Below are 27,491 nucleotides of genomic sequence, written 5' to 3'. Positions count from 1 at the left end.
CAACACCCTCATAACTCTAATCCGACTTCTCTGAAAGATAAAGTGAAGAGCAAAAGTCAGAAGAGAGTGGAGAGGGGTCACTGCTTTCACTTTATTTTAATTTATAGGAAAATTTAAATACAATTCTAGCTGGGAGTTTTAAACGCTTTTTAAAAAGCTATTGGGGGGGGGGGGGAACGTTTAAGTCCGATTCCTTTGGCTTTCCTTGCAACCTTGTCAAGCTCTTTCCATTCCAAACTGCCATCCACGCAGGAACTCTTCTCATCAATTCACAGCTTGGGAAGACCAAGTAAACACAAAGCTGTTTAGTTGCCAGGCGTGACCGCGATGAAGCCACACCTTACAACACTAGGCCGAAAATTAGCGCCAAGAAGCAACGCCACCTAGCGCTGCACGAACACCCTTCACGCAGGTCTCCGCCTCCGCCTCCTCCTGACGAAATTAACCGGAGGCGTGGCTGCTACCGCAAATATGCCCGGCCACTTTTTTCCGAGTCTCCTAGTTGTACCCCGAACACTAAAAATCGACGCACAAATTTAGAAGGTACCATTCGTTTAATCTACTCGCCTTATCCAACTTTGAGATATTCTTAGGAATATATATTGAAAATTAAGCTCTGAAGCCACTTTTTGCATTTACTTTCTATCGTAGTGGCAAATGTGAGATATATAAGTGGCGATTTGAGGCAAATTATTCTGTTTCCCTGCGACTTCGGGCCTTAACCACTTGGGCTTGCCCACACGTCACTTCCGGAGGTCGCGCTCCTGAATACCCAGGAAACTGGTGTGACTCTTGCTTGCTGGTGTTCGTTCGTCTTCGGGACAAGCATGGGTCGGAGGAGAGCGCCAGAGGGTGGAACCCTTGGCCGGGCTCTTATCCGCCAGCAAGTTCAACGGAGCCGTAGCCACCGCCACACTGACTCCTGGGTAAAAACCTTGTCTTTCTCAGTCTTTCTGCCTAGTTGTGAGTCTGAACGCTGCGAAATTTACGGTCAAAGTTCTCAGGGAAATATTCCAAAGGAAATGATGCCAAAGTAGGGTTTCTAGGGATGCATACAGTTGCCCCCCGGTAACGGCGGGGATCCGTTCTAGGCCCACCCCCAGACCCTCTCGGATACTGAAATGCACAAATGCTCAAGACCGTTAGAATCGACCAGGCGAATAAACAGGCCCTCCTAGCAAGACATGGCCCAGAGGTGGAGGCTAATGTGATGAGGTCGGAGTGAGATCTTGAAAACCAGGGCAAAAGTTTGATATTTATCCTGTAGGCCGTGGAAGCATGTGGAAGTTTCTGCACAGGAATGACGCAAAAACCACTTCTTCTTGTATTCATTATTCTAAAGAATTGATCCTCCAAGAGCCTATGGTTGGTAGCAAAAGTACAAAATAACTCAGATTCGTGGTTCACTTTTTTTTATTCCCTAGTGGTGTTACTCAGAACTGGACAGCATTTCTCCAAAGTTTGGCGGGCCTAGTAGCTTCCTGGGCTTGGAAACGGTCATAGTTTTAGGATCCTTGAAGAGCGGATGAAGTGGTTTGATTGATTTGTAATTGTCATTTTGACATTTATTCCTCGAAGTGTTTGAGAAGTCACAAAGTTCTCAGTAAAGAACTAGATTCTAATCCTTACCCTGTTTTTTGCTGATTCTGTGGCCTTTGGGCAAACCACCTAGCCTTTTAACCTCCAATTTTTTTCATTTATTTGTACCTGTACAGAGCATGTTTAGGATGGTGTTTATCTTATCAAACTGAGGTGTGTCTGGAATCAGATCAGTAAGTGGCAACTAGCCAAGCTTTTCACCCCACAGAATAAAACTCAAGAAAATACCACATTGTGTGTAATGTAATAAAGGTGACTTTCAGGATTCTTTTGTTTTCACTTTACTGTACTGAATGGTACACAGCATCTCACAGTATCTCACAGCATTTAAGTCACTATGTGAAGTGTATTTCTTACTGTGGGTGTCTGTCTAAAAAAGTTGACCAACAGTGGCTGCCAGAACCAGAGTATATGGTTTATGGGTTTAGATTCAAATACCTCTGCCACTTATTAGCTTATGACTGTAGGCAATTTAGTCTGTCCAGTTTAATCCTGATTGAGATATGAAGTTTATTTCAAAAGATTTTGAAAATTAAATAAGAAAGTAAAAGGAAAATAATTATCACGAGGTAAGAAAGTGCTCATTTAAATGTTAACTGTTACTAGTGTTGACTAAAAGAGCTAATACCACCCTCAAGGCCATAGAATGGTTTTTTGGGAATCCCAGGGGAGCCTGGTGGGCTGCCGTCTATGGAGTTGCACAGAGTCGGACACGACTGAAGTGACTTGGCAGCAGCAGCAGTGTTTATTTGGATGTGAAGAGCAGAAGAAAGCAGCTCTCTTACCCTCCTATGTTTTACTCATAGCTGCACACAAGTGAGCTCAATGATGGCTATGATTGGGGTCGACTTAATCTTCAGTCCGTGACTGAGCAGAGTTCCCTGGATGACTTCCTTGCCACCGCGGAACTTGCAGGAACAGAGTTTGTAGCTGGTGAGTTGTTTCCGAGTGCCTCCAACACATTTCTGTCTTTGCTGACTAGATACAAGTAAGTCTACCTGGGGGTGTTTTGCCAATCTTCCTAAACTCATAAGGGAGCTGCTTTTAACCCAAAGACAGATATCTCAGGAGCAGCGCGGAAGGTTCAGTTGAATTCAACGGGGAAGTACAAAATGTGCCACAGTTTTAAAATTCAGCTCTAAAAAGCATCTGTGGTTATCTGTCATTTCAAATTCGAGAAACTCAGTCTCTCATCAGGGAAGAGACCAGTTAACATTATGGTGAACAGTAACCAGCTTTTACCAGAAAATGTTTCCTGCTACCATTGTTAGAAGCAAAATCCGGAATTAAATCTAAGTACTTGTCACACACTGTAGTCATTTTTCCATGCATATAATTTTGTTTTAGTCACTGCTTGCCCTTTTTTGTTGTTTTTGGTTTGTTTGTCATTTTGTGTGTGTGTGTTTATGTGTGTTTTCTAAGCACTTAGCAAACTACCTGGCACAGAGATACCCTTACACACTACTGTTTCTATTGCTCTTCTGTTACTATAACTGTTTGTTGTTTAGCAAATTTGTTCAAAATGCTTTTATTGAACCCCAGTTACTTTCAGGTATTGTGTGCCTACTGAAAGTATAGTATTGAATGAGACAAATTTTTATTTCTACAGAATTTTATCTCAGGTGCAGTAAAAGAAGTCTGTAGCAGAGTGATAAGAGATGGATAAAAGGTGTCCATTTCTATCTGAAGAAAAACTGGGGCCAGTCAGGGAACTCTTTACCCAGGGTCTGAGCCTCAAAAGATGAGTTGATGTTAGCGGGACAGGTGAGATGATGGAGGAGGTTACATCATCATACATCATAATGGAGGAGCTGAGATCTGAGCAGCAGCCTGCTTTGTTCAGAAAATGTTTAGAAGAAAGTTCATGGTGCTTAAAGTACATGGGTACAAGAGGCAATGAACAAACACTTAGGGAGGAGGGAAGGGCCAGGTCCAGGAAAGAGTAAGGTCTTTAAAGGTGTCTTTAGAGGGTTGTAAGCAAGTATATTTTTTGAAAGGTCACCGATGGATTTTGAACAAGAAAGACCAGTTACGAGACTGTTGCTTTAGTCCAGCAAGTGAATCAGGCCAGGGCTGAAAGAGTAGTAAAGAGAAGAATGGAGAAAAGAACAGAAACAAAACTGTTCATGGTTAGACTAAACCAGACTTTGTAGAGGGGCTGGAGTAAGTGAAGAAGAGTGTCTTTTTTGCATGTTAATGAGTACTCCTGAATAGTTTCGGTATACGGGCTGATCTTCTGAGCAATGTAAGCGTAATTAGAAGGTTGGAATTTTCAGTCCCACTCAGGAGAAGGGGGGTGGAGGGGGGACCTTCCCTGGTGGCTTGGTGGTAAAGAATTCACCTGCAATGCAGGAGATGTGGGTTCGATCACTGGCTTGGGAAGATCCCCTGGAGGAGGGCATGGCAACCCACTCCAGTATTCTTGCATAGAGAATCCCATGGACAAAGGAACCTGGACAGAGGCTGCAATCCATGGGATCCCAAAGAGCTGGACACAACTGAAGACGCTGAGCATGAGCGTGAGGGAAAGGAGAGGAATTGGAGATTAAGTTAATCACTAATGACCAATGACCTGATCCACGCATACCTCCATAACAAGATTTCCATAAGCCTTTCAAAAAATCCATAAAAATCTCTCCTTGAAATTAATTCCCTTTCCCTTAGTAATGGAGAATTATTTAATGATAGGATTTTCCTCAGTTCTCTGTGGCCTTCAGACAGCACTTGTCTTCTGGACACAAGGGACAGGGATTCTTAACCTGGAGACTACAAGTTTCAGTTGTCCATGAACCCCTGAGATTGCAGGGAGAATTGTACGTGTGTGTGTTGTGTGTGTGTATACGTGTACATAGTACACTTTTGAATAGGGTGATGGTCCATGGTTTCTAAACTGGTTCTCATGGATCCCTGACCTTAACAAAGGAGTGCGGAACAATGGAAAATGCTAAGTGTTCACTGGGAACTCTTCACTTTTAAAAGATGGCAAAGGCCGCACTCAGCAAATAAGCAGAAGGTATGATATTGTGACATAAAAAGAAGTACATATATATTTGGTCTTCATTTCTGGTTCCTTGATAGAAGCGTTTCTAAAACCCTGGTGATTTCTTGAGTGGTAGGGGCAAGAGGAGTGTCTTTTATTCATAATAAGCCCCTTTCAGCCTTACTAGGTTGGACTTCCCTGATACCTCAGTTGGTAAAAAATCCACCTGCAATGCAGGAGACCCTGGTTAGATTTCTGGATCGGGAATATCTGCTGGAGAAGGGATAAGGCTACCCACTCGAGTATTCTTGGACTTCCCTTGTGGCTCAGCTGGTAAAGAATCTGCCTGCAATGCAGGAGACCTGGGTTCAATGCTTAGGTTGGGAAGATCCCCTGGAGAAGGGAAAGGCTACCCACTCCAGTATTCTGGCCTGGAGAATTCCATGGGATCGCAAAGAACTGGACACAACTGAGCGACTTTCACTTTTCAACCTTACTAGAGTTTATGCTAATGAGGTGACCTGAGGTTGCTTTGAGAAGGATGGACAGTGCTTCTGCCTGGGAGCTGATTGCCACAGCAACCTACCCTGTGGTTTGAGGGTTGGGACTTTCTGAAACTCCTCCCCGAACCCCTGGGGATGGGAGATGTCCTGGAGATTGCGTTAGTCACCGGTGCCCAACTGTGTAACAGTGGTGCCCGTGTAATGAGACCTCCATAAAAACCCATTCGCAGGTCAGGCATCTGAAGTGGGGGCAGTCTCTTGATAGTGTCAGAATAGAATTGTAGGACACCCAGTTGGTGTCTGGAAAGGTGGAAAACTGGTTGTTGGTGTGAGAAAACCCACACGTGGTGTCAGAAGTGTTGGTAGTGAAAGCAGTTCAGAGACAGGTGGCTGCATTATCCATCGTGTGCTTCCTGCTTATGGCTACTGAGATGAGAATAGGAATGGGTAGTTGACTCTCCCTAAGATTTGAGATTTGGGAGCAGCTGCAGTACACTAGGGAATTTGATGTTCAGTCAGAGTGTGGAATGGGTATACTCTGTGGGTTCAGCCAAATAGGGAAAGAAGTGAAGCTATAAGCTGGATGGTGGACTGGGAGAAGAGCAAAGAATCAAGGGGCTAGAGGGATTTACAGAGCTTGGACCAAGCAAAGTGGGAACATTAGAAGGAGAAATTAATGTCAAAAAATGATCAGGTATGGGGTTGGAGGGGTGTGTGTTCTGACTGGTGGTTGAGGATGACATGATGAGAATGGTGACTGAATTGGCTGTATGTACCCTGGGTGACTGGACCGATCAGTATTGGTGGTCACATGAGGGTAGTGGATTGCCGTCTTTGCCTAAAGATCAAGAGAACCATTGCTGAAGATGACCTGTTATCCTTGAATAGGACCTCCTCTTGGCATCTTGGTAAGAAGCGTAGCTGGCTCCCAAGTGCTTATCTCACTGGAGTCACCTGCCCCGGAGACTGGGTGGCTGTGTGGAGAGGTGCAGTAGAGAGGCCTGGAGCAGCCTGGGGGAATAGAGCCTAGAGCAGAGGCCTCTGGTTATGCATACACTAGGTGTTTTTTTATTCCTTTAAATTCTTGTACAGCTTAATTGTGAGTGTTTATAAATGTTTTATGTAAATTCTAGCTTTGCAGTAGCTCACCAGTTCTGACTGGAGTGCGTCTCCTTGCTGAACTTTGCTTTTCCCCTCAGTCCCTTTGGCTTACAATTATTCTCTATAGGTAAAGTGAGGAGATCGGTTGTAATGAATATTCGCAGTCGCTTCCCACTCCTATTGTTTCTGGTTCCAAGAAATGCATTTAGCGTATGGAGTTTTATAAAAATCAGTACTTGAAAAAGTGGTTGACCTTTTGAAACATTTAGTAAAGATCTTTTCCTTTTTTTTTAGGTTAGGGGAATCTGTAAATCAAGAAAGCTTAAATTCTGTTTTAGATGCTCATATTTTTAGTATTCTAAGTAATGAATTCACTCTCTATACTGCCTCTTAAATAGCAGTACTTTTTTTTTTCCCCCTATGGACAGAGAAGCTTAATATTAAATTTGTGCCTCCTGAGGCTAGAACTGGACTACTGTCTTTTGAGGAGAACCAGAGAATTAAGAAACTCCATGAAGAAAACAAACAGTTCCTGTGTATACCAAGGAGGTGAGTTGAGTAAAAATGTAGGATATTAAAAGGCATAACGAAACCACTAAATGTAAAATTATTTTGTGTTCACTTTTTTCTGCTTTCTTTTCTCAACTGCCATTATTAAATCCAGAACTATTCTATTTTGGTAACTCATGTGGGTTTTTTTTTTTTTAAATGATTGTTTCAGACCAAAGTGGGACCAGAAAACTAGCCCAGAAGAACTCAAACAGGCAGAGAAAGATAACTTTCTAGAATGGAGACGTCAGCTTGTCCGGTGAGTGTTCACCTCCATGAAGAATTTTCTTGAAATTTTAAGTTAGGCATGTTGGTGTGCTTGCATTGCTGTTTGCATTTTTAAGGCTTTGTTCTTTTAAAGAGAAATGGTAGATTTCATCTTATAAGTGCAGATAGGTGTGTGTGCAAGCCACATTGCTTTGTGCATGTGTTTCCTTGCACAAAGGTTGTGAGTTCATTGCTGCATTCCTGGCCTTTTCTCCTTTTAATATCCTTCTCCTGCCATTTGTCACTCTAGAGTTGATCACTGCTCCCTGGAGTCTTCTTCCAACGTGATGGATAAACCTCTAGGACTTAAAAGCTTAAGTAGAAAATTTAAATTTGATTTACATATTAACTCAACAGAAAGGATATAAAAATCATTTGACAATTAATATTTGTGTGCTTATTTTTTAAAGCAATGAATTTGAGTATTTATGTTACTTGAAACCTAACTATCAAAATCTAGCAGAAATATAAACTTCTCATTCTAAAACCAGGTTGGAAGAGGAACAAAACCTGATATTGACACCATTTGAAAGAAATTTGGACTTTTGGCGCCAACTCTGGAGGGTGATTGAGAGAAGGTAGATTACCATTTTCTTCTGGTGTAAGGAGGATGTGGTCATGGTGTTACGTTGGATTTGCATGTTATATATGTTTGTGAGCCTGGGGTGGGGTTAAGGAAACAGGATCAAGCTATACAAAGGGCTACTGAGAATTATTATAAAAGTTGGAACTGTGATCCTACATTTCTTTTAAAATATAAGGGGGGGGGTTGTTATTAATAAACATATTGATAAACTTAAAATAATGGTTATTGTTTTCTGTAAGATGAGTTGTGAAGCACCTATAGTTATTTCAGCAAATATATACTAATTCATACTAGTAACATGGAAAATATAGGTGTGAAAAAGGATTGGTGTCTGCTTGCAGAGAGCAAATGTGTTTTGGGGAGAGGTCAAACACCAGGGGCACACAGATGAAATGCAGTCCTTGCACTAAGTTGATGAAATACTAGTAAAATACAGGGTGGAGTGTGAGTCCTACTGTGTTACAGATGAAAGGATCACGGGCCAAGTCAGAGCAGAAGGAACAGTTAGTAGTGTTGGGGGAATTTAGGAGTGATTTGTTTCAACTGGGATTTGAAAAGAAGAGAATGACTTTAATAAGTTGAGAATGGAGATTTTCGATCATTGCCATGTCCTGATTGTTAGAAATTGATGAATCAACTTTCTTCAATCTCATTCTTTGTTCTTTTTGTCAAAAGAGTGTATGAATTATTTATAAGGACCCCTTAAATTAACCTTATATTTGAAATGATGCTTTTAACAATAAGCCTTCGGGGGGCAGGGGTGTGTGTGTTTAATCTATAAAATAACACCCAGTAAGAACGTTAGGAAACAGGATGCTTTCACTGGGATTCTTGGGAAAGAATATTAGCACATTTAGCATTATTACCAAGAAAAAGGACTTGGATTAAATTTGTAAAAGTCTCTTACATTTCTTTTTAGGGTGATGAAAATGCTCTGGAATTAGTGGTGATAGTTATACAACTTTAGTGGCTGTATTAAAAACCACTAAATTGTATACTTTTAAAAGGATGAATTTTATGATAACGTGAATTCTCTCTTTTTCTAAAAAGTCCCTTACATGCCTCCAACCCATCTTGCTCCCTTGGGTAGAGAGGGTCATTGGGCTGGGATGTGAGAATATTAAGGCAAATCTCTAAGCCTGAAGGTAGCGGAAGGTTGCTGCTAATTGCCAGGCTCCATGCAGACCTCTTAGGTTGACCTAGGTTTGAATGGGGCTTAGGAAGACCCATTATGGTTCTTTTGGGGACTGGTGTGGACTGATCTCTCCTTCATGCAGTTAGGATGTATATTGCTGAAAATGTCCTTTCTTATTTCCAAAGAGAATTGGTAACTGTGAAATATTGAAACTTCTACCTTGAGGGAATGCCCCTATCTGCACATTTTTTAATTCTAGATTTTCTCCTATTTCCTATATTGTCTGTCTTTTTCCACATTTCTTTTTTTCCCTATTTATTCTGGTTTCTGACTTTTGTGTAAAAGGCTCTCCACAGGTATCAACTGATGTTTGCCATCTGTTCATATTTAAGAAAACAAAGTGTTACAAAGCTGATTGACAGGACTTCTGTTTGGGTGATTTTGCCACCAGGTGAACTTCTCTGTATGGTGACTGAGCAGAGATCAGTTTTATTTTGTTGGGATACCTTAAGATGTTAGTATCTATGGGTGTTTTCCCTAGGATCAGTCAGTTTCTTAAAGAGAAGCACGATCGTCTGCCAGGTAAAGGTGATAATATACTACACGGGGGCTGGGCCTTTCCACCATTTGGGGTATATGTAGACTTACGTTAATCCTCCTCTCTTCAGTGTGGCATCTCTTTCCCACCTTCTCCTATGCGTGAGGTCTTAGTTCTGGAGCCTCTCAGCTTCGTCTTCTCTACAGTAAAGCCTGGCTTCTGCCATTGGGATAGGGGGCTGAGGGGCTGTGGGGTGAAGTGTGGCTGCCTGGCTGAATGGAACAAGGGAATGGACCTAATCACTCCTTGTTCAGAGTAGTTTTAGCCCCTTGTCTCAAAAGCTGCGTCTGATGCTTCTGATCCTGAGCTTTCTCGGAACTCTGGAGTGTGAACAGGCCTGCTTCTCATTGACTAACTTTCTGAGTTGCTCTTCTTGTCCTAACGAGTTCCAGCCTTTACTTTTATTTTTGTAGGTTTTGAGAGGGAACAAGAATATGAATTCTTCTGTGTTTAAGAGGAAGGCCCTTATTTTTGTGCCCCTAGATAAGCTGTTTGTTTCCCCAGAGTAAGCCTGGACCTGTTGAAACTTGTAGCTTCAACTGGATTACAGCATCACTTGTTCTGTCGCTGTATCACATGGAAGTGGATCTGACTTACATAAAAATATCAATGAAGTGACTCCTGCCGTGTCTCTTCACAGGAAACAGTTACTGATACGTTCTGTGAAACGGCAGATGTCTCCTGTTTGATAACAGGCTAGCTATGTCATCTGCTTCTTTAAGTTCAAGAATAGTTATCAGAAAGGATTTGGTGTATAACATTTCATTGAAATGCAGGAAACTGCTGAGGCACAGAGGGCAGAACGCTGCTTCCAGTCAGACAGGGCGTTTCCATTGCGTTGCGTCAACCCTTCCCAGCACATAACCGGCACTTTGCCCTGCATCTTAATTCAGTACACGAAGCAAGCCATCTTACACTTTGTCTTCTTACTGGTGTGTCTAAGCTGGTTATTCTTTCTGCCTGTTTGGCAGGTAGACATAATGTTTATGGACTCTGGTTCATTAGACTTTGTCCATTTTTCGCAGTCATTTTTGCATTTACTGTTAAATCCTTACAGTTGGAAAGCAGTGGATATTACCTTAAGGAAATACTAGGACCCACTTAACTAGAGAACTTTTTAAGCATCTTGTCAGAAATTAGCAAGTCTATGAGTTCCTTTACTCACAAGATTATGCTGGAAGTTTATTCTGAAGGAAAATGCAAACCCAGATTTGTCAAAAGCTCTGCCCTGATTGGTAGCCTTGATTTAACACATTTCCTTGGTGTTCAGCATAGTTGCATAGGCGTCACTTGAGGAAGAGCAAACCGGACATGGATTGGGAAGACTACTAGAAGGTGCTGGCACATGCGCAGCTTGTTCCCTCCCAGCGGTGGCCACAGCGTCCTAGCCACAGAGGCTGAGGGCAGGGAGGATCCTACCGGAGAAGTGCAGTATTTATTCATACAGTGCTGGCCTGCTGATCCCCGCTACCTTTGTGAGGAATTTGAGGGACTTGCTGTCTGTGCAGAAAGTTTTCACATTGCTCCACTGTGGCAACTTAAGTTGATACTTCGCTGTTTTGAATTTTTGCATTTAAGCACATTCTTGAAACTGGTGGATGATGATTTGCTAGACGTCAGAAGGGTTTCAGTGAGGTTTATAGTGGCAGCTGTGATCAGGTGATGTATTAGGGCTTTTTGAGGCCTTGCTTAACACAAGTGTAGACTGGGTGCTGAGTATACAGTAGACCTCACCTTGGGTTGAAGTCTTTGGAATAACTAATCTTTCCAGGAGAGATGACTAGAAGGTATAGTTAAAAATTATAGCATTTTGAGAGCAGGAAAATGTTACTATTACAGCATGATCTCTGGTCCAGAGTGCTTGAGTTCCCCTTCAAGCTCCATCACTTAGGACCTTGTGACTTTGAATGGACCACTTAGCTGTTCCAAGCTTCAGTTTCTTCACATATAAACTGGGGATAATTGTGCCCATTGAAAGTTAACTATATCAGTGCCTAACATATGGAGAATGTTTGCTCTCAATACTATTTCCTTTCACTTCACAATGATTGGCGTGTCTCACATTTGTTTTTCAGTGATATCGTGGTCCAGATAGTAGATGCTCGAAATCCGCTCCTGTTTAGGTGTGAGGATTTGGTAAGTAAAACGTGACAAAGATTCAAACTTAAAGTCCTTGGAGCAGCAGTGGGAGAACAGTGTCACTGACAGCAGTGACTCTGGGCCAGCCTTTGCACCCTATCCGGTCTCCCACTCCTTCCAAGGCCAGGAGCTTGCATAGTGGTACCCTTTAGACAGATGTTTTCTTCAGACATTTGTTTCCATCTGCAGTAACACACAAACACTTGAACTTTCTAGATTTTAGTTTAGAAGCCACTTTGTTCAGAGGCATTTGCCAATGTTTCTCATTTTTGAAGAGAGTAAATGAAGTAGCATCTTGCTGATTTTGGCATATGCCTAGTCCCTTCATCCCACTAAGCTTTCTCTTCTCACACCATAGTTACTACCTTCTGTGGTATTCAACAAATGATCTAAGTTTGTAAAATACTGCAGGGGTCATCATTAAGGTGTGAGGATCACTAGAAATGAGGCAATACAAGCTTTGAATTAATAAGACTGAACACACGTGAAGTATTCCTGCTTCCGTTTGAAGACCATAGTAGAACCATTATTTTAAAATTTACTGGTGAATAGCAAAATTCAAAATAGGGAAACTCTTACTAATTCAGCTTTCAATATTTTCAGGGTATTTCCTAATGGAAAGCTATGCTTGGGAGTGAATCACTGGGTCTTATTTTCCTTTTAGACTTCAAAAATATTTTTTGTAATAAACGGTAAGATTATTATTGGCTGTCATCATTTGGCTTGAAAATAGTTCTTGCTGACTGACAAATCAGCAGTTCTTTATTTTTGCTTAAAAGAAACTGTATGAAGAAATGAGAACAGGGCAGGAAAGCATCTCTTTTTTACCCTTTAGTTTTTTATCTGAAGAGTTTGTAAGTATATGTGACCTAATTTCTTTTCAAAGCCTGCTGAAAGGATCCATAGAATGTACCATGATTAAAAATCTTTTGTATTAGGACTGTTTTAAAACTGGGACAGTAAGACCTTTTAGTAATAGCTATTGAGGGAAGGGGGTCTTCAGTATAATTAGCCAAATTTTTCCCCATTTGGAGAAATATCTGAATATCTTTGTCTTGCCTAGGAATGTTATGTGAAAACCGTTGATGACAACAAGGAGAATGTTATTCTGATAAATAAGGCAGACTTGTTGACTGCCGAGCAGCGGAGTGCCTGGGCTGAATTCTTCGAAAAAGAAAACGTGAAGGTCATTTTCTGGTCTGCTTTGGCTGAAGCCATTCAACTGATGGGTGACCATAAGGTAACTGGGGACTTCTTCAGGTCGGGCTTCAGGGAGGAAGATTTCGGTTTATTCAGTGCGCTTTGTTTGGTTTTTCTTATTGTTGATTTGTGGGGCTTGATTTATAGTAGGGTAGTCAGACACGACTGAGCGACTTCACTTTCACTTTCCTGCATTGGAGAAGGAAATGGCAACCCACTCCAGTGTTCTTGCCTGGAGAATCCCAGGGATGGAGAGGCCTGGTGGGCTGCACAGAGTCGCACAGAGTTGGACACGACTGAAGCGACTTAGCAGCAGCAACAGCAGTAGGGTAGTATGATGACTTACAGAAAAGTGAGTTGCAAAGTTGCTTTCTCTGAAGACACGTGATTTTTTTAAATGTTAGGCAGAAAGTTGTCTAGGACGTTTCCTAATGACTTTACAGTTGCTTTTAAGAGAAGTCAAAACCAAAATTCAGATACAACTGAATGTAATAACTTCTCTGGACTCAACTAGAATCTCTTTTGACTTTGTTTTGAAAACAAAAAAATGAGGTAATACTAAATTAAGATACACCATGTGTTTTAACCCAGTTTTGATAGAAACAGTTTAAGAGTTATTTTCTAATAAAAATTAATGATAACCAGCTATGGAAAGAACTTAGCAATAGCATCTTAGAACTGAAAGAAACTTAAAGTCATATCTTTTCCTGTCCACCTCCTTTTGTCTCACCTCTATTTATCAGCCATTGCTGACTAGTTAGTGGTCTGAGCTAGGTGCTCTGAATACAACCCCTTCTTGAAGGACCTCTGTGAAGGACTTCTTCCCTCCACCTCCCTAGCAGACAGTCACATACTCTCTGGGGCCATACATTCCAGATATCTCATTCTTTTTCTCTCCAGGGTGAAAGTTCTTCATTCAGTCCAATGAGTCTCAGCTCTCCTATCTTTGATCTAAGGCCTCCTACTTTTTCCCTGTGTTGTCTTCTGCAGAAGATACATTTTTCTGCTTTGCTGCTCCTTATAGACCTGTCCTCCAGTGCACTCGTCACCCTAGGGCCTCTCTGCCTGAGTCAGGAGAGCACCTAAAATGGGTGGCCACTGATGCAGTATGGTCTTTCAGGTGTGGTTTGCCGAGGACATCTGTTCTTATTTCTTGTGATCAGGATACTCCCAGGAATCCAGAGTTTTTGTTAATTCACCTCTTTTGAAAGGAGCCTATGCTTTTGGCTCCTTAAATCTATGAACAACCATATCCCCCAAATATTGGGTTGGCCAAAAAGTTTGTTCTGATTTTCCTATACTACCTTAAGGGAAAAACCCATATGAACTTTTTGGCCAACTCAGTATTTAAAAGATAAGATTTTACCAAGCAGAGCTCATCTATCTTTACATGTGGCGAAAGTTTCTCACTTTATTTTTAGCTCAGCTTAAGACATGTTCCTCTTAAGTATTAGTGGTTTGCGGACAAGGTAGAATTCATTTCGGATGTGTCATTTGCTTTTCTCTTCTTCCAGCGTTGAATCATCTGCAGATTTTGTGTTGGCCCTTCTGTGTATTCTCATTGATAACGCTGTTGAGTAGTCTGGGGCTGAGGACAGAGTTCGGCGACCTTTCGTGGACTTAATAAGCACAGGTGTACCAAGCATTTAAGATGTATTTGAAAGGCTATAAAAGTAGTTATTGTGCTATTACTGTTGTTAATAAAAGGTAATCCACAGAAAACCTGTTCTTAGCAGGCACTGCTATTCTGAGTACTTGCTGTGTTTTATTTCATCTTCTCCAGAAAGAGTGTAACTGCTTGTAATCCTTGGGCAGTCTGGCTTCATAGTCTGTCCTCTTCACCATGGCTTCTCTTGTTTCAGATCCTCCCTGGAAGTTGGTGTCTAATTGCAGTGCTGAATAATTGTTTATCAATATATCACTCAGCCCTGATGCACCAACCCAGTGGCCCTGTTGAAAGTGGGAAAAAGATCAGTTTTTACATCTGTGGTATTCCCTGAACTGACAATCAAGGAGTAGATTCCCAAGGGAAATGGGATTTGTTTGCAGGATCTGGTCTCAGGGAATCTTTGCTGCCTCCTCTTGCTGACTGTCAGCTAACTTGGGGAATTGTTTCCCTGTCAGGCTGGATTACCAGTGCTTGGTTTATGGAGGATATTCTTTTTTCCTTTTTAAAAGTTGAACCGTATTTATTCTTCCTAAGTCTTCTGAAATCTCTGTTCATGATCTTCTACATTGTTACCAGCTACTGTTGTGATAGCGTATCTAATCACATCTGTCATTTGAATATCAAGCATGAACTTATTAAAAATAGATATTCACTATTTTTTCACCTATCTGAAGTTTAGTTCTTTCTCCGTGGTTGTTTGGAGAAGGAAATGGCAACCCACTCCAATATTCTTGGCTGGAGAATCCTGTGGATGGAGGAGCCTGGTGGGCTACTGTCCATGGGATCACATGGAGTCAGACACGAATGAAGTGACTTAGCATGCATGCATGCATTGGAGAAGGAAATGGCAACCCACTCCAGTATTCCTGCCTGGAGATTCCCAGGGACAGAGGAGCCTGGTGGGCTGCCGTCTATGGGGTCGCACAGAGTCGGACACTACTAAAGCGACTTAGCAGCAGCAGCAGCTGCTGAGGTTTAACCATTCTTCTTCTTTTTTTTTTTTAATGGGACTTTTTTTTTAATTGAGTACTTTTGTTTTCTCTCTGCCATTTGTTAAATTGCACTGTGTTCCCCAAAATTAGGACTTTTCCCTTCTTTCTTTCTTTTCTTTTTTTTTTTTTTTTTGGTGTGTGTGTAGCAGAGTTTTATTAAAGTGAAAAAGGGACAGATAAAGCTTCTGACATAGACATCAGAAGGGGGTGGAGAGTGCCTCACTCTCTAGTCTTAGCAAGGGAGCTATATATACTTTTTCAGTTGGTCCATTCTTGCTTTTAATTTTTGATGTAACTACTGCAAAGTCCTTTTGTTGCCTGTATCATTTTTCCTGAACCTGAACTGCTTCAAGCCTTAGTTTTCCTAGTACATACCCACGTTCAGTTCACATTCTTGTGTTCTGCCTCTTTCATACTCTTAAATGACTCAGAACAGTACACAGTGACTTCTTGACATTCATTATAGAAATTGCTTCCAACTCCAAGTTTCTTTGAGTCACCTGAAATGACAGTGAAATCATACCTCTCCTCCCTGCCTGTTTTTCTTCCCTAAAATGTAGGGTACCTGTTTAACTGAGTTCATCATGCCCTCTCCTGTAAATTACTTGGAAATGACAGGTTTGCATCATTTCTAAATCTAAATCAATTCACCCTTATTGATAAGAATTGGTAATACTGTAAATTGTTGTATTTCTGCTTTATTATCCATAAGAATTCAGAATGATTGTTGTTAAGTTGCTAAGTCACGTCCAACTCTTTGTGGTCTCATGGACTGTAGCGCGCCAGGCTTCTGTGTCCTTCATTATCTCCCGGACTTTGCTCAAATTCATGTCCATTGAGTCGATAATGCCATCCAACCGTCTCATCCTCTGTCGTCCCCTTCTTCTGCCTTCTATCTTTCCCAGCATCAAGGTCTTTTCCACTGTGTCAGTTCTTCATATCAGGTGGCCAAGGGGAGTTTCAGCTTCAGCATCAGTCCTTCCAGTGAATATTTAGGACTGATTTCCTTGAGGATTGACTGGTTTGATCTCCTTGCTGTCCAGCGGACTCTCAAGAGTCTTCTCCAACACCACAGTTCAAAAGCATCAGTTCTTTGATGCTCAGCCTTCTTTATGGTTTAACTCTCACATCCATACATGACTACTGGAAAAAAACCATAGCTTTGGCTGTACAGACCTTTGTTGGCAAAGTAATGTCTCTGCTTTTTAATATGCTCTCTAGGTTGGTCATAGCTTTTCTTTCAAGGAGCAAGTATCTTTGAATTTTATGGCTGCAGTCACCGTCCACAGTTATTTTGGAACCCAAGAAAATAAAGTCTGTCGCTGTTTACATTTTTCCCCATCTGTTTGCCATGAAGTGATGGGACCAGATGACATGATCTTAGTTTTTGAATGTTGAGTTTTAAGCCAGTTTTTTCACTCTTCTCTTTTACCCTCATCAAGAAGCTCTTCAGTTCCTCTTCACTTTCTGTGATTAAAGTGGTATCATGTGCATATTTGAGGTTGTTATTTCTCTTGGCAATCTTGATTCCAACTTGTAATTCATCCAGAAGGATTAATATACCCATGAATTGTTAATGATTTTTACCATTCTCGTTCCAAAAAAAAAAAAAATCATTGGTGAATAATTTCCATGCACAGCGTTGTTTTGTTGCTCTCATATTTCACACACAGGGACCTGTGCTCCATGGTGCTATGATTTATTAAAGGCAGTTATAAAAGAATAGTTTCCTTAGCTATGAAAATCACTGTCTTTGAAAATGCAAATATATATTAATTATAAATTATACTCTTCTTGCTTTGTGCAGAGAAGAGAATGTTAACTGTTTTACTGTTAATGAGAATGTTTTTATTTTATTCTACAGCCCATTGCAAAAGTACTGCCAAGGAATTCAGCTTTACACAGGCTTTTCTAAATTCTTACTCTTTTTTTAATAGATAAGAGTTTTCTATTAGACAAGATCAAGGTGTTCAGGGTAGTATGGCCTTGCTGCTGCTGCTGCTAAGTCGCTTCAGTCGTGTCCGACTCTGTGCGACCCCATAGACGGCAGCCCACCAGGCTCCCCCGTCCCTGGGATTCTCCAGGCAAGAACACTGGACTTAGACAAGAATTATCTGTTAGAAAAATAATAGACGTTATTTGTTCAAAGTTCAATATAAAAATGTGTGATGTGAAGGTCCACCTCTAGAGGGCACCACTGTTGATAGTTCAGTTATATTCTCATGTTATCTCATATCCTCTGTCTGTCAGCTTTCCTCTTCTTCATGTTTTTTGTCCTCTGTTCATCTTAGATAACCAACTCGGAGTGCTTTCACCAGAGTGAAAAGTGCAGTTGTTACACACTTCTGAACTTCTGTGGTTTCTGTTATTTCATTAGGAAGAAGTAAATGGAGACCCTGGAGAAGCTATCACAGCCGAGTTTGAAAACTCCAGTTGCGACGAAGCTGAAATTCTACACAAAGAGACTGAACATCTTTCACTTGGTGAAGTTGCCAGTAGTGAGGAAGATGAGAGTGAGTATGAGGACTGCCAGGAGGAGGAGGAGGACTGGCAGACGTGTTTGGAAGACAGCAGCAGCTCTGATGAGGAAGCCTGTGGCCAGGACTGCAAGGAGGGCCATACCGTGGATTCTGAGGCTCAAGGAAGGAACGCCCCACAAGAGAGGCAAATACACAATTTTAGTCACTTGGTATCAAAGCAGGAATTGCTCAAGGTCTTTAAGCAGCTGCACTCTGGAAAGAAGGTGAAGGATGGACAGCTTACTGTTGGACTGGTAAGATGAGATATGTCATAAAATTGATTGATGGGGGTCTGTATTCCCACTGCATTGGAACCCCAGAGACCAGTCAGGCCCTGGTGTCATAGGGAACACTGAAGACTTCTTGTTGCCCATGGGCGTCGTGGGAGCAGGCCATGTGTGACAGGCAAAGCCCAACTCAAAGAATGAACTTTCTCAAGGATTAAACTGGTTACACCCCTGTTTGTATTAGTTACCTTCTGCAGTCTGCCAGTTAATCCATCCATGTTTCATGACTTACAAGAGATATCAGAATGCAAACTTTTAAGGTTGTCTTCTGCCCTCCAGTCCAGTGTTCTTTCGTTTCGATAGGGTAGGCTTTTGGCATCCTGTGATGACCAACCTTTACTGTAGACATTCCGTCTGACTCCCTTCTAGGTGGGCTATCCAAACGTTGGTAAGAGTTCAACAATCAACACCATCCTGGGCAACAAGAAGGTGTCTGTGTCTGCTACGCCTGGTCACACCAAGCATTTTCAGGTATTTCCATAGCATCAGCCTCTGCATTTACTCCTCAGACAGTTCCTCCCTCTGAGTGTTTTCTGAAGTTCTTGGCCACTCATGTGCTGCTCTTCTCCCCTTCCTGTGCTGTGTGCCCAGCCTAACCCCCTTACTTGTCCTTCAGACTCTCTATGTAGAACCTGGCCTCTGCTTGTGTGACTGCCCAGGCCTGGTGATGCCGTCCTTTGTCTCTACCAAAGCTGAGATGGTTTGCAGTGGAATCCTCCCGATTGACCAGATGAGAGATCATGTCCCACCTGTATCACTAATATCCTTGGTGCTATGCCAAAATTGTGGTGGTTCTGTGTATATTGGAGCTTCAAAAAAATCTGGGTAATTAAACAGGGGAGGAAAAAATAATCCCTCCTTACATAATTGTAAGGATTAGAAACAAGATTGTGTGATTTATCTCTGAATTAGGATTTTCTCACAAATCTGTAGTGTATTTAGGTAAAAATTTGTCATCTTGAAGTCTGTTTCAGAGATAATATTTTTAAAGGATACATTTGGAGGTAATCATTGGTACATAAGGCTTTTTTTAAAAGAGGGACTGAAAGTCTTTTAAAATTAAGAATAATCATACAGAATTCTTTGGAGAGGTGGAAATTTTTTTGTCACCGTGGTACTGAAATACAGTGTTCTTAGAAGATACCATGGGGAGGAGGAGGAGGGTCAGTTCAGAGAAGTAGATTCCTTGACAAGCTTATGTTTGCCAGAATATTCCAAGACATGTTTTAGAAGCTACATACGGCATTGACATCATAAAGCCTAGAGAGGATGAAGATCCCCAGCGACCTCCAACATCAGAAGAACTGCTGACGGCTTATGGATGTGAGTGGTGATTTATTTTAAAATCTGAACAAAAACTAACAATATAATTACTGACATAAACAAATTCAGAATTAGATCCCTTGGCGTTTGTCACCTTTCAGGGTTGATATTCTTGTGGTCCTGTTGGTCTTTCCTGCAGAGTAGCCTCCAGGTAGCTGACTTGGTAGCGGTTTTGGGGTCCAGCAGTAAAGGATGGGGGGAGCCGGCTGCTGCCTGAGTGGTATTTTACTTCATGTAGGTGCTTTTTAGAGTTAGAGAAGGAGGTGTGCTATGTTCCTTGCCTCTTCCCCAGGTTTTCATTGTAGAAATCAGTACCTGGGAGACGTGTCTTCCCAGGCCTTTGTGGTCTCAGGCCCTTTCCTGTAGGAGGCCTTGGACCCAAGTGTAGACGTAGGGGTTCTGATCTGAGGCTCTGTTGGCTTTTCTTCATGGGAGTTCCATATAGGAACTTTCCAGGTGGTGGTAGTGGTAAAGAACCTGCCTGCCAGTGCAAGAGACATAAGAGATGAGGATTCAGCCCCTGGGTTGGGAGGATCCCCTGGAGGAGGGCATGGCAACCCACTCCAGTATTCTTGCCTGGAGAATCCCACGGGCAGAGGAGCCCAGCAGGTTGTAGTCCATAGGGTTGCACAGTCAGACATGACTGAAGCAACTTAGCATATACACACACGAGAATTATCTTTCTCATTTCTCCAATCGACTGATTTACTTATCTTAAACTTTAATCTGGAGAAACCTGTATCTACCTTAAGAAATATCAGTGTTAAAAAATTTCTGTGTATATGTATCTTGCCTTTCAAGAAATTGCCCTCAGCTAGGAAAGAGTTCAGGTTATTTGAGTGTTTACTGGCAGAGAAAGGTGATTTGATATAAACCACAGTTAAATCAGACCTTGAATTTTTGCCTTAGTTGAGATATTTTAAAGAGGATGGCTATTAAGCACTTGTGGTAAGACTAGTATAGTCACAAAATCATAGGACAAGAAGGGGTCTTAAAGATGCCCCCATCCCCCATCTCCCTTTCCTTACAACAAGTGATCTGAGCTCCGAGCATGAGATGACTTGCCCAAGGTGGTGTCTGGTCCGTGGCCTAGCCTCAGTGAGAGCCTACGTTTCTTTCCTAATCCATCTCTCCCTTGTGCTGGCCTGAAAGACGGGGAACAGTAGACTTTGCTTCAGACTTTCCATCTGGTTTGATATCCAGAGAAAACTGAAAGTAATATGAGGCTTTTCAAATGTTTCATCTGATTTCTCTCTGGTAAATCAAAAAGTGAGGACAAAGCCAGTTTGTAAAAACACATGCCTAAACATTCTTAAACTACTAGTACAATTCATCATCTGTCCATGTATTTGTTAACCATTTTATCTTATAAGAATCACTTTTTTCTATGCATCATTTGTGCCTTAATGATTTGTAGCAGTTCTTTGCCACCTATGTTTCAAATGTGTTTCCTGATGTATATTTTCTTTAGCTCTCTAGAAGTCAGTTTTGTTCGGTTTTTAATTTTGTTGGGTTTGGTGTTTTACTTGGGGAAAGCTGTTTTCCTATAATTTTTTTTTTTTTAATTTTTAGATTTTCATCCTCCTCCCAAAGGTATTTTTGTGTATAGTTGTAACTACTTTCTTCTAAACTAAAGGACCCAACATAGGGCTAGTACGAGGAGCTGGGTTTTGAACCTGTCAGCTAAAGCCTGTGTTATTATCAGCTGTGCTCTGTGGCTCCCTTCTAATTGGATTAGTATTAAAGGGATCTTTGTTGTATGTTTGGGAAACTGAAAAAAGTGTAGGTATATCACTAAATAAGAAAACTTGATCTGTTGCTTTTGGTTTTGCTGATAATGACAACATTGCATTCTACAAGTAGCCTCCTTGATTCAGTGTTTAAAATCAAAGAGATCAAATAAATAACTAGAGTAGAGAGAGACTGAACGTGTCTATCACAACATGTTGCTAGGTGTTTGTCAAAAGATCAAATATACCAGTATAGTTGGTCCTGGATTATCAGATATATTTGTAATGCTAACCAAAGTATTTCCCACATTGTTAATTGATTTTTTTTTTTTAAGGTAGCATAAGAATGCAATGTCGTAACAGAAAAGGCCAGATTTCCATTAACTTCAAGTTTCTTTGTTACAGTGTCTTCTAACTTAGGTTTTACAAAATTCATTTCTCCTCATAGGTATGCGAGGATTCATGACAGCACATGGACAGCCAGACCAGCCTCGATCTGCGCGTTACATCCTGAAGGATTATGTCAGTGTAAGTGAACCCTGCCTCTTGTTCCTCTCGAATAAGTAAGTAGGTCTTTTTCCATTACATGTGTTTAGGGTAGTGGCAACCAGCTGGGTTATAAAGGAGATATTTTCTTTCTGATACTGTTTTATAACTGGAATTATACTCTTGACCAGGGGAGCCAGCATCATATAAAACGTAGAAAGGACTGACATGATATGAGATAGATGAACATCCCTGAATATCTGTTATCAGTAAAGGTGATAAAGTATAAGCCTGTGAGCTATTATTTCCCTGTGTTACAGTGAGGACATGGTAAGTTTTGGGTTTTTCTCATCAGCAAAATAGGAGTTCATAGTACCTATCTCATGAGATTATTGTGGGAAATAAATGAGAATGGTGTATATGAGTTGGAGACAAGACACCCCCGTGTACACAAACACCACTTAGCTCAGTGCCTAGTGTAAAATTAGCCCCGGTAGTTTTTATTATTAGCAGTAGTAAGCTACTTCTTTCCACAAAAAGTATTCCTGGAGGCTAGTAGTAATTGGCTGTGAGGATGTCACTTTATTCCCTCCTCGTCTTAGTATGACATAGTGGGGCTTTGGGGGCACAGAAATAAAAGAGGACAGCGTGTTCTTTTATTTTTTAATTTAGGAAGAAAATAGTTAATAGAACACTTGTATGGATGAATTACTTATTAATTATTCTTTGCCATTTGTCAGTCTGTGAAGGATGGGGTGGTGGTGGTGGTTGTTCAGTTGCTCAGTCGTGTCCGACTCCCTGCAACACCATGGATTGCAGCATTCTGGGTTTCCCTGTCCTTCACCATTCCCTGGAGCTTGCTCAAACTCATGTCCATTGAGTCTCTGATGCTATCTAACCATCTCATCCTCTTTCACCCCCTTTCCCAGCATCATGGTCTTTTCCAATGAGTCAGTTCTTTGCATCAGGTGACCAAAGTATTGGAGCTTCAACTCCAGCAGCAGTCCTTCCAGTGAATATTCAGGGTTGGTTTCCTTAAGGATTGACTGATTTGATCTCCCTGCTGTCCAAGGGACTCTTCAAGAGTCTCGTCCAGCATCACAGTTTGAAAGTATCAATTCTTCAGAGCTCAGCCTTCTTTATGATCCAGCTCTCACATCCATACATGACTACTGGAAAAATGATAGCTTTGACTAGATGGACCTTTGTCAGCAAAGTGATGTCTCTGCTTTTTAATACACTGTCTAGGTGCAGGATGGGAAAATGAGTTTAAAAACAAGCAGTCTTTAGAGTACACGTGGGAGGAAGAGGAAGCTTGGCACCCAGTGAGCAGTGGCATCAGGCCCAGTGTCCCCACTCGTGCAGCCACGCTGTCCACCTGCATCCTGGCTTCTGTCGTGGAGAGTACATTAAGTGCAGGGCTTCCCTGGTGAGACTCAGTCAGCGAAGAGCCCACGTACAGCGCAGGAGCCTGCCTGCAGTGCAGGAGTCACGGTGCAATCCCTGGGCCAGAAGATGCCCTGGAGAGGGAAATGGCAACCCACTCCAGTATTCTTGCCTAGGAAATCCCCTGGACAGAGGATTCTGGTGGGCTGCAGTCCATGGGGATGCAAAGAGTTGTTCACGACTGAGTGACTAAACCCCCAACTACCACATTAAGTTTTGGATTGGCCACAAAGTTTGTTCAGGTTTTTACATAAGATGTTACAGAAAAACCCCAAACAACTTTCTGAACAACCCAATATAATCACGTACTTGTACTTAAGAGTACATTAAACAAGATAAAGAGGGGCACGGAGTAGAAAGATCAGATTCTAACTTAGGACTATGGAAGGAGTGAGGCCTCTAGAACACTAAGGATCGTTGTCTGGGTGTTAGGACTGTCTGGTCGCAGTGACCAGAGCTCATCTTGGCTGTCAAAAGAACAGAAGTTCCATCAGTGTGCCCTGGGGAGAGGCCATCGCTGTGAACTTCACACAGATGCTCTGAGGATGTGCTGTTACCACATGTGTTATCTCTGCAGGGTAAACTCCTGTACTGTCATCCTCCTCCTGGCAGAGATCCTGTGACCTTTCAGTACCAACACCAGCGACTCCTGCAGAAGAAAGTGAATGGTGGGGAAATAAAACTGCAGGTAGTTAGAAATAAAAAGGCATATCAGATTGAAAATGTAGTGGACAAAGCTTTTTTCCATCAGGTGAGTTTTTTAAAGTTTGTTTTTTAACTGCTCATTCAATACACTTTATTGAAACAGCTTTATCGAAACAGCTTAATTAGTCCTAAACAGCGTTATTGAAATGTCATTCACATATCATTGAATTCACCCTTTTAAAATATATGATTTAATAGTTTATGATATATTCAGAGTTGTGTTAACCATCACCACCATCTAATTTTAGAACATTTTATCACTCCAGAAGGAAACCTTGTACCCATTAGCATTCACTCCCCATTCCCCACTTCCCCTAGCCACTTCCAAGCAGTCATCCACTTTCTCTATAAATAGATTATTCTGGACATTTCATATAAATGGGATCATATACTGTATGATCCTTTGTGGCTGGCTTCTTTAGCTAAGCCTAATAGCTTCAGGGTTCATTCACGTATCCGTACTTCTTTTGCTTTTTATTGCCAAATAATATTCCATTAAATGGAATATACCACATTTTGTGTATTCATTCATCAGTTGATGGATATTTGGGTTGTTCCCACTTTTTGTATGTTATAAATACAGCTGCTGTGTACATTCACGTGAAGGTTTTTCTGTTTATATGTATTTCATTTCTCTTGGGTGTATACTTTTGAGTAAGATTGCTGGGTCATTGGAATTGCTCTATATTTAACCTTCTGAGTAGCTGCCAGACTCCAAAGTGGCTACACCATTATACATTCCCACCAGCAATGTATGAGGCTTCTAATATCTCCACATCCTTGCCAGACTACAGAAAGGTAGAGATATTTAAGCTAGGGTTTGAGAAACAAATAAAAATGTGTCAGTGGGAAGAAGTGATGAAATTTCCAAGCAGAAGGAGTAGATGAACAGAAGCAAAAAGATATGGGAGTGTGGGCTTTATCAGCACCAAACCCATGTTGCAGATGACCCTGTGTGCCATTGGAAGGAATATGGACTTGATTCCCCAGTCTGCAAGGGCCCTTCAGAGATCTGTGAGGACAGGACTTAGAGAGAAACAGATTAGAGAACTCTGATAGAAGTGTGGACTCTGGACTCAAGGAGTCTTGCAGTGGTCCAGTAAAAGCCAGTGAACACCTGGGTTAAAGCAGTGGGGATGGGTAAGAGGGGAGGATGTACAAAGTTCTAGAGACTGGAGTCCACAGAACTCAGTGCCTAACTGTTGTGACAGATAAGACGGAGTGTGTCATCTTGGGGGCTGAGCAGGTTTTTATACCACTGGCCGAAATAATGTAGAGTCAGCTTCTAACTAACTGAGTTGCACAAGTAGAATTTTGATATCAAGAGAGATTTCCAGAAAATAGCTGGTATTGTGAGTATTGATATAGATGGTGTTTGAAGGCAGAATGAATTGAAGACAAAACTCTGAGAAACTTATTTTGAGAATGGGGAGAGAAAGAAGAGCAGTGAGAGATGGAAGTCCACTATCCTGGAGTTCTCCACAAACAGTTCTATATGTATCCTCTGAAGGAGACTGCTGACACCGCCGTTAATGTCTTCCCTTATTTCCTAGGAAAATGTGAGAGCTCTGACCAAAGGAGTCCAGGCTGTGATGGGCTACAAGCCTGGGAGTGGCTTGGTGACAGCAGCTGCTGTGAGCTCTGAGATGGGGGCTGGGAAGCCCTGGAAAAAACACGGCAACAGAAACAAAAGAGAGAAAAGCCGCAGACTCTATAAGCACCTGGATCCGTGAGCTTGGATGCAACAGAACTGGCACCTCTGCTGTGCATCTGTGGTGCTATGGGCGGGCCCTTGTGATGTACACACAGCAGCCGGTGTTAAGACCAAGGGGCGCCGTAGAGCACCAGCTCAGACTAGCAGTTGTCTCAGGTTCCCAGGACCCTGCTCCTGTGGAAGGCCAAGTTTAAGATGCAGGAATTTATGATGTATATTTGTGTAAATATATACCCAAGTACAGAGTAATTTATAAATTGGGAATTTGGGGGAAAGATATTAAAGTTCAGTTGCTACTTGTGGGTTTTTTATTGGCTCATATAGATTTATTGATATTTGGACATTTCACATTCTTTAAATGATTTTAACTTGCTAAAACATGGCTGGATTTTTTAGTACATGATTACATTTGTGATACTCAACCTCACACACATACCCAACTTACCCCCCTGATATGGCAGAAGGCATATCAGATTTTGGAACAGGGATTGGCATGGGTGAGTTTTAAAGCCTGTGGAGAGCATGACCTACTGAAGATTTGAGTGTCCACCTCAGAGCAGGGAGCATGTGTTTTTGTGTGTCATAGATGGTTTTGGAAATTTAATGGAAGTTATGGACACTTTCCAGAAAAATGTGCATTACCACCTACGCAAATATGCAAAATGTATCCAGAGATTCATAGACCCCAAAGTTCATGAATTCACAGTTAAGACTTGCCTTTAACTAACCATAATATATTTGGTATATTTGAAAATGTGTTCTATCTGGGGAATTTAAAATTTTTTATTCACCAATTTAACAAATACTCATTGACCAATTTTTCTATTTTGATGAAGTCTAAATTTATCTTTTTTCTTTGGTTGCTTGTGCTTTGGTGTTAGAGTCAAAGTATTGCCAAATGCAAGATTACTAAGATATACTCATATTTTTTTTCTGAAGAGTTTTAGGGTTTTAGCTCTTAAATTCAGGTCTCTGGACCAGAGTTCACTTTTGTACGTAGTGTGAGTTAGGAAATGGATCAACTTAATTCTTTTACATGCACATATCCAGTAGACCCAGCACCATTTATTGAAAAGGCTAGTCTTCTCCCATTTAGTTGTTTGGGCCCCTTTGTGGAAAATCAGGCATAAATGTGAGGGCATTTCTAGAGATGTACCTTTGACAAGTCAGATGTTCATGAGTGGATAACCACTGTCAAGAGTATCGGACTCAGTTTTCTAGCAAGTATAGCTTGTAAGAGATGGATGTCTCTGCAGATGCCCCCCCACACACACATACACACTCCACATCCCTCAGTGTGAAATGGCATCCGCCTGCCTGCAGCCCAGTTCCTGTACAGGCTGACTGCTTGCCACAAGCCCTGTGTTCCCTGCTTTCCCACCTGAGGACTTTTCCTGCACCCCAGGAGCTTGCTCAGCCTACACAAAGGGCAGCTTGGAAGGGCAGGAAGTTGAACCCCCGCAGAGTAACCCCCAACCAGTAAGAAGTGGGGGCTGGCTGGTAAGTACCCCAGCTTCCTGTCACACAGCACGTACATTTCTAGTTTCTCACAAGATCCTTAGTGGAACTGAGCCGTATTTGCCCACGGTTAAACTGTCTTGTTAACTCTCCTTGCTCTTCTCCCTACCCTGTCTTGGTTTTGCTGCTTCCTCACTTCTGCTTCATGGAGTTGCCTCCCAAATAAACTAACTGAACCTTTGCTTAGAGTCTGAGGAATCCAAACTAGGACATCCTGAAAGAGAATCTGTTTTCACTTTTGTGTCTGCCTGGAATATGTCTTGTTATGCAAACTTGGAATTTGTAAATAGTATGCCCACCCTTGTAGAGGTTAGTATTTGGAGATTTTTGAAGGGCAGTCATTATCACTTTATTGCTTTGAAGCTTTCTCCCATATTTTATTACAGGGGACATACCATCCTTTTGGAGAAGGCAATGGCACCGCACTCCAGTCTCTTGCCTGGAA

General features: G+C 41.7%; 1 protein-coding gene across 1 annotated transcript; it reads left to right on the top strand.

The window, feature by feature from the left end:
* Positions 1 to 746: 746 nt before the first annotated feature.
* On the top strand, positions 747 to 27,227 carry LSG1 (large 60S subunit nuclear export GTPase 1). Its single transcript, XM_040267736.1, has 14 exons — positions 747 to 926; positions 2,406 to 2,532; positions 6,612 to 6,732; positions 6,905 to 6,991; positions 7,491 to 7,577; positions 11,394 to 11,454; positions 12,521 to 12,697; positions 17,696 to 18,091; positions 18,494 to 18,595; positions 18,741 to 18,883; positions 19,323 to 19,447; positions 21,626 to 21,705; positions 23,687 to 23,860; positions 25,368 to 27,227. Exons 1-14 carry the CDS (start codon positions 828 to 830, stop codon positions 25,545 to 25,547), a joined length of 1,959 nt encoding a protein of 652 aa, XP_040123670.1. The 5' UTR covers positions 747 to 827; the 3' UTR covers positions 25,548 to 27,227.
* Positions 27,228 to 27,491: the final 264 nt, after the last annotated feature.

The sequence above is a fragment of the Oryx dammah genome, unplaced genomic scaffold (assembly GCF_014754425.2).
Source record: "Oryx dammah isolate SB20612 unplaced genomic scaffold, SCBI_Odam_1.1 HiC_scaffold_2, whole genome shotgun sequence".
NCBI classification, from domain to species: Eukaryota; Metazoa; Chordata; class Mammalia; order Artiodactyla; family Bovidae; genus Oryx; species Oryx dammah.
Note: the sequence above shows the minus strand (reverse complement) of the source record. Positions and strands in the feature narration are given on the sequence as shown.